The sequence below is a fragment of the Pterocles gutturalis genome, unplaced genomic scaffold (genome assembly GCF_000699245.1).
Source record: "Pterocles gutturalis isolate BGI_N339 unplaced genomic scaffold, ASM69924v1 scaffold31349, whole genome shotgun sequence".
Lineage (NCBI taxonomy): Eukaryota > Metazoa > Chordata > Aves > Pterocliformes > Pteroclidae > Pterocles > Pterocles gutturalis.
Genome location: NW_010136859.1, coordinates 24,603 through 30,043, shown reverse-complemented (window position 1 = coordinate 30,043; position 5,441 = coordinate 24,603). Strand labels below are relative to the sequence as shown.

The following is a 5,441-nucleotide window of genomic DNA, read 5'->3' as shown; positions in this document are numbered from 1 at the left end:
CTTTGCTAAAGCTTCAATCTAACATAAAAGATCTCACTCTTCAAGATGTGCACACTTGTAGTTACCACGGCTTACCTGGTGAGTTGTAACCACGTGTGGTACAATATGTGATTGTTAGTGAGCAGTGGAATAGACCCCAGTGTTTTGTAAAAGGTGCCTTATTTTGCATACATCTGTATCGTTGAAAATGTGACCTCTCATCTTTTGGCCTGGAACAGCCTCCACACCACTGAGACGTACCTGGCAGGTCAATGGCATAGGTGTAGCCAAGCTGCTCTGCAGTTTGGAAGAGCTCGTCGTTGGTCACAGGAGGGAAAAAAGGGACCATGTTATACAGTCTGTTGTGACCAATGGGAGCCAGCTCCTCAGGCCAGGCATTGTCAGGGGGCTGAAACCGCTTCATCCACTCATCAAAGATGGCATCAGTAAAGGAGTGAAGAACCTGTAAACCCAGGGATGGGCATGGACACTTATTAAGCTCTTTCTGAACTCAACAGCATTTAAAACACTCTCGCCTAAGGTAGCAGCAGCTTTTGAGAGAGAAGAAGGTAATCTAATTTAGGTGGGATTTACAGAATGGTAAGCCAGGAAAGCTCATGAGAATGGAGTAGATTGACTTCCCGCGTGGGACATTTTGCTGTATATGTCCTTGTCGCTGCTTGTTCATAAGAAGCTCTTTCTCCAGACAGTTTAATATCAGCTTGCAGTGAATGGGCATGTCCATCCTCTCAGGTGAGGACCCTCTGAGCTCACTGAGGTGAATGTACCTCTAAAATGTATTTTATGCTCTCTCATGTTTGAAGAGGTATGGAAAACTGCAGGAAATTTGATTCCTTCGTGCTCACTTGATAGTGTGCCACCATTTCCACAGGTCCAGGTACCCACAAACTTGATAAGGTCTTGCCCAGTGAGTCTATAGGTCTATAAAGCATGAATATGGGAAAGTTGTTTCCAAGTTGAGTTCAGACAACTATTACAAATGTTTGGGGCAGTCCAAATTAATTTCTGATGGGCGTATGTTTTTTAATTACCACCCTGGAAAAAACTTAGAAAGTATCTCATGGAAAATAATCTTGCATATAAAATTACAGCTGAGAGAAATGAAGATTTCATTGTGTAAGAAAGGAATTCAAGAAATACTAAGGAAATAAACTGGAGAACCACTACATAAGTATTTGGGCTAATTTTTCCAACAAAAGATTACAAACTTAAAATAAAGGTAAGAAATAAATTAATTGTATTACAATTTCTCTATACAATCACTGTAGTTTCATCTAACAAAGAGGAAAATAAATTGGCATGAATTTTTTAGGAGAGAAAGATGAGTAACCAGAGTCAACGGTTGTCTTTTTATCTGTACATTGCTGTTTGTGCTGCTTGTTGCAGTGCAGCACTGTACCAATGCACCAGTGAAATCACAATTATTTCTGCTCCCCAAGAGACCTTGAAATTAGATGTGCTTCCTTTTAGCCTGTGAAGTTTCAAACAAAGAAACAAACTACTCAATTTACTGCTCTAAAAATAACTAACCCCACTTTCAGTTTTTCTTGTTGCTGTAAAATTGTCTGGTATAAGTTATTACATTTAGATATCATCTAATGAAAGGATTCAGAGCAACATGACTCAGAATAGCAGCTCTTCTCCCTAGAAACTTATCTTATATTTCACAAATCACCCTGAGATTTCTTCCTTTTTTACTTGACCATTATGCAGGCATGACATTGTTCAAGAAAAGAGGAAAAAAAAAATCTCCTTTTCTATTTAAAGGACTTATTCTTAAGGAATTCACTTTAGTTCTTTAAGGTCCCTTCCAACCCAAACCATTCTATGATTCTATGATTCTCTTTTGCAAATCTGTGGTGAGACAGCTGTTTTTATTGGGTGGGAGACCGCCTCCCTCGGACCCCCAGCCACTGCCACTCACTCACACTGGGGGAAAAAGACATACCACAAAGATGGGATCATTGGCGGCAGCATGCGGGAGAACGCTGGTCCCATTCAGGACAGAGTGAGCCAAATTATGAAGGCTCAGCATCGGTGAGTTAAGGGCTCCACCTGGTTTATCGAAGCCCTCCAGTGCATTCCTGTGGATGAGTAAAAGCAACCATCAAGTAACCATGTTTGGCTGATAAACCTGCATGTAAAGACTACCCGTGACCCGGCCGGCTCTGCAGAAGCCAAAGGACAAACCTGAAACTGAAACTGGAATTGTGAAAAAAGGGGGGGCTGTCAAACTCCTGCAAGGAAAGGCACCTCCTGACATCCTCTGCAGTGGGCAGCTGCTGGCTGGAGCCCCCGGCCGGTCCCCGCCTCAGTGGCCCTTCATTACTCCCGTTGCACAGCGTGACCAGGCGGTTGTAGTCATCCAAGCTGAGTGTGAAACAGAAAGAGGCACAAGTTAGAAGAAGGTGATGACACCTGGCTTGTTGGCTTTTTCTCCAGTAGCATAAAAGAGGCCTCGGCTGTACATGTGAGAGAGCAGGGCTTAGGGACTGACACCTCCTGAGCCGTCTTGATTCACATCCTGTGGCCTGGGACCTGAAGTTATCTCAGGACTGCCACTGAGCCACAGCTTGTCATGGCTCTGCAGCCTCTGTGGACCACCAGCAATTTAGAGCAAGACTTGCCAGGCTCATTCTCCACAGACAAGAGGATGCTATAGAAAAGGCAAGCACAACTCCCTTCACACCTACTCCCCTCCCGAGAGCTTTGGAAGAACAGTTTTTGCCAGACAGTCTAAAAAAGTCTTTTGAATTTTGAATTGAAAAACTTTTAGTCCTGGATAAGGACTAGTTTTTAGTGTCTTAACAAAGAGGAAAATGAAAAGGAAAGTCCCACTGTGAGATGGGCTAAGAAAATGCAAGGAATGACAGAAAACAGGATTTCATTTTCCATCCTTCATCTCCTTCAGAAGAAAAGCAACTGCAATGCATTACATACTGTTTTGCAGGGCCTGGAGGACATCCTGCTGTTGCAGGGTTTGCCTACTATATAGTGGGGAGCCAGTCCTTTATATCAAGGAGAGAAAGAGGAAAGGAGGATGAGAAAAACAGTGTAAAACTTGTGAAAAAATTCTATGCTGTTCAGTATAAAATTAGATGGCATTTTCAGAAACTCCTGAAGTAAACAAAAGCCCTTTTTCTGTTTAGCCGTGGCAAAGAAAAAGTTTAGTCACTTCAGCTTTCAAGAAAAAACAAAACCCTATTTATCTCAGAGGAAAAAGTAGGGGCAATATTTAAAGCCAGCTGGTGCCTAAAGCTAGAATTTCAAGTACTCAGAGACAGAAAATCTTCTGAAAAGCCCTGAGCTCTTGGTATCTCCATCTGACTGACTGCATGCTGCCCTGGATCTGACAGAAGAATGTTTTATGAGTATTGTAATACCCCAGTCCTGCACATCAAAGCCCTGCCCTCACCCAAACCAGTACATGCCTGCAAAGAGGTGGCAGCAAGTTCCTGGCTGTCTCTGTGTTTCTTTCCATGCAAAATCTCAGCCACTTCGAAATCAGTCCCCAAACTGCACTAAATATAGCAAGGTTAAGATCTCATCCAATACAAGGGAACAGATTTTTTTAGCCTATCTCTAGCTTCCTATATGTCAAAACAGTTTTCTGCTGCCAAAATCAGCCAGGTGTTTGTTACAGAGAACCAAGATGTAGGCATTTCTTCTTTAAAAATATACTTGCCAATGTGCAAACTCTTCAGATTTTTGGCAGCCTCAAATTGACTGAATCAACTGAAAACCTGTGCCAAAAGAATCATCATAAAAAAAATATATATATACTTCCATAATACCATGGGGGAAGTTTACACAGCACCATCTACACACAAACCAACCGCGACTCCCAGTTTTAAAAAAGACAAAGATGTCTTGGTTCTTTTTCTGCTACTCACACTGAGAGAGCCCATGCTCCCAGTACTGAATGAAAGCAAGGTTTGGTCGGTATGCAAGCTTGCCCTAGATATTCTTGTACCTGTTACAAACTATTTGCCACTGGGAGAACCTCGAGCTCAGGCTGATCAGCCCAGAGTCATCTGGCCGCGATGCTCCGAAGAGCTGGTCCGTGCAGACATCGCACTCGTTTCTACCCGTGGCGAAGTTCCAGTAGGGCAGCGCGAAGGAATCATTGCCTATCAGTCGCTGCAATGGACAGAAATGCGTTAGCTGGGAATCATCTTCAAATGAAAGAGAAAGAAAGGGACTCCTGCAAGTTGTTTCACTGGATATTCACTGTGTATTTCACTAGATATTCTGCTTTTCATTTTGCATTTCAACTACACGTACTTCACAGTGATGCTCCAGCTCTGTTCAAAAGATTGGAACGTTAAGCCAGTCCTAGAAAAGACATTGCCACTAGTTACCCTACTGTTCGCTTGCACTTGTTTTGGCCGTGTTAGGCCTTCTACCAACTCACAGACCAGGCAGGGGAGAGCAGGAGCAGAGATGAATTGAGCCTTAAGGAACTAAGAGGTTTGCTGAGTGATGTAAGTGGGTGATGGGTAAAATTGTGCATGTGGTTTGCTTTCGCTCCAGAAAGGCTAGCCTTGGGGAGGAATCTCAACTTGTATTAACAGAAGAATGGAGTGCATTTGCTTGTGCTTGCTTGCTAGATATGATTTCACGCAAGCAAGATCCTGCAACTGTTTTGATACCAACCATTTTCATTAAGAGATCTGCAAGGTTGATATACAGTAGCATTGCCAATGTAGAAGGAATGCAAATGGAAATGAGTCTATGCTTTGGCAACTGACTGTCAGGCACATAAAGATATATTTCTTTTAAAAATGTATTGCTAAATATATGCATGTGTTAAATGTATGGCATGGCACATTTAAAGGGGATAATATTTAGAGTTGCTTTCATTAGGACGATATCTTCAACATCAGAAGACAATATCTGTTACCAAGTTTTACATGCAGGTGTTTCTTTAATTTTATTAATAAATACTGTTAATTCACGTCTTCTGTCCTCTGTTGTGGAGATGAAGAAAAAAATCTCCATGATAACCTTCACATCATTGTTCACAATGAGAAACTCTTCAGTCCTCAGTATCTTGAAAGCACTAACTTCACTTTAAACATAAAAGGATCAATGAGCAAACACTCCTGGGAGTTTGGGTAAGAATCTATCCTAGGATGTAGCTTACCCTTGGCTGGCTTGACAAAGTCACGGAGCAAAAGAGAGAAGCTGCATAAGGAAAGGGAAAGGCTGTTCAGCTAACCTGCAGGTCTCTCTCCAGCAACAGCAAATGGTACCTATGCCAGGTAACAAAGGCAGGTCCTTGATGGGAGAAATCGATAGCTGTGAAGGGGCGACCAGGTCCTACAAAGGGAAGATAAAATAAGCACTTAGGCAATCGATGAGCCTCAAGAGAAAGAGAGCACCTTGTTCTATTGCCTGGAGTGGACTTAAACAAAAACCTGCAGCTCTGCACCTTTGGA

General features: G+C 42.5%; 1 protein-coding gene across 1 annotated transcript in view; it reads right to left on the bottom strand.

Annotated features, from left to right (window-relative positions):
- Window positions 1-240: 240 nt before the first annotated feature.
- Window positions 241-5,441, bottom strand: part of DCT (dopachrome tautomerase) — a gene marked incomplete at its 3' end in the record, with an annotated part of 15,326 nt that continues 10,125 nt past the window's right edge. Inside the window, exons 3-7 of the mRNA XM_010082462.1 lie at window positions 5,222-5,322; window positions 3,974-4,140; window positions 2,191-2,370; window positions 1,949-2,084; window positions 241-442 (exon numbers count right to left, since the gene is read on the bottom strand). Coding sequence (XP_010080764.1) covers window positions 241-442; window positions 1,949-2,084; window positions 2,191-2,370; window positions 3,974-4,140; window positions 5,222-5,322 — 786 coding nt within the window. The remainder of the gene's footprint in view (window positions 443-1,948; window positions 2,085-2,190; window positions 2,371-3,973; window positions 4,141-5,221; window positions 5,323-5,441) is intronic.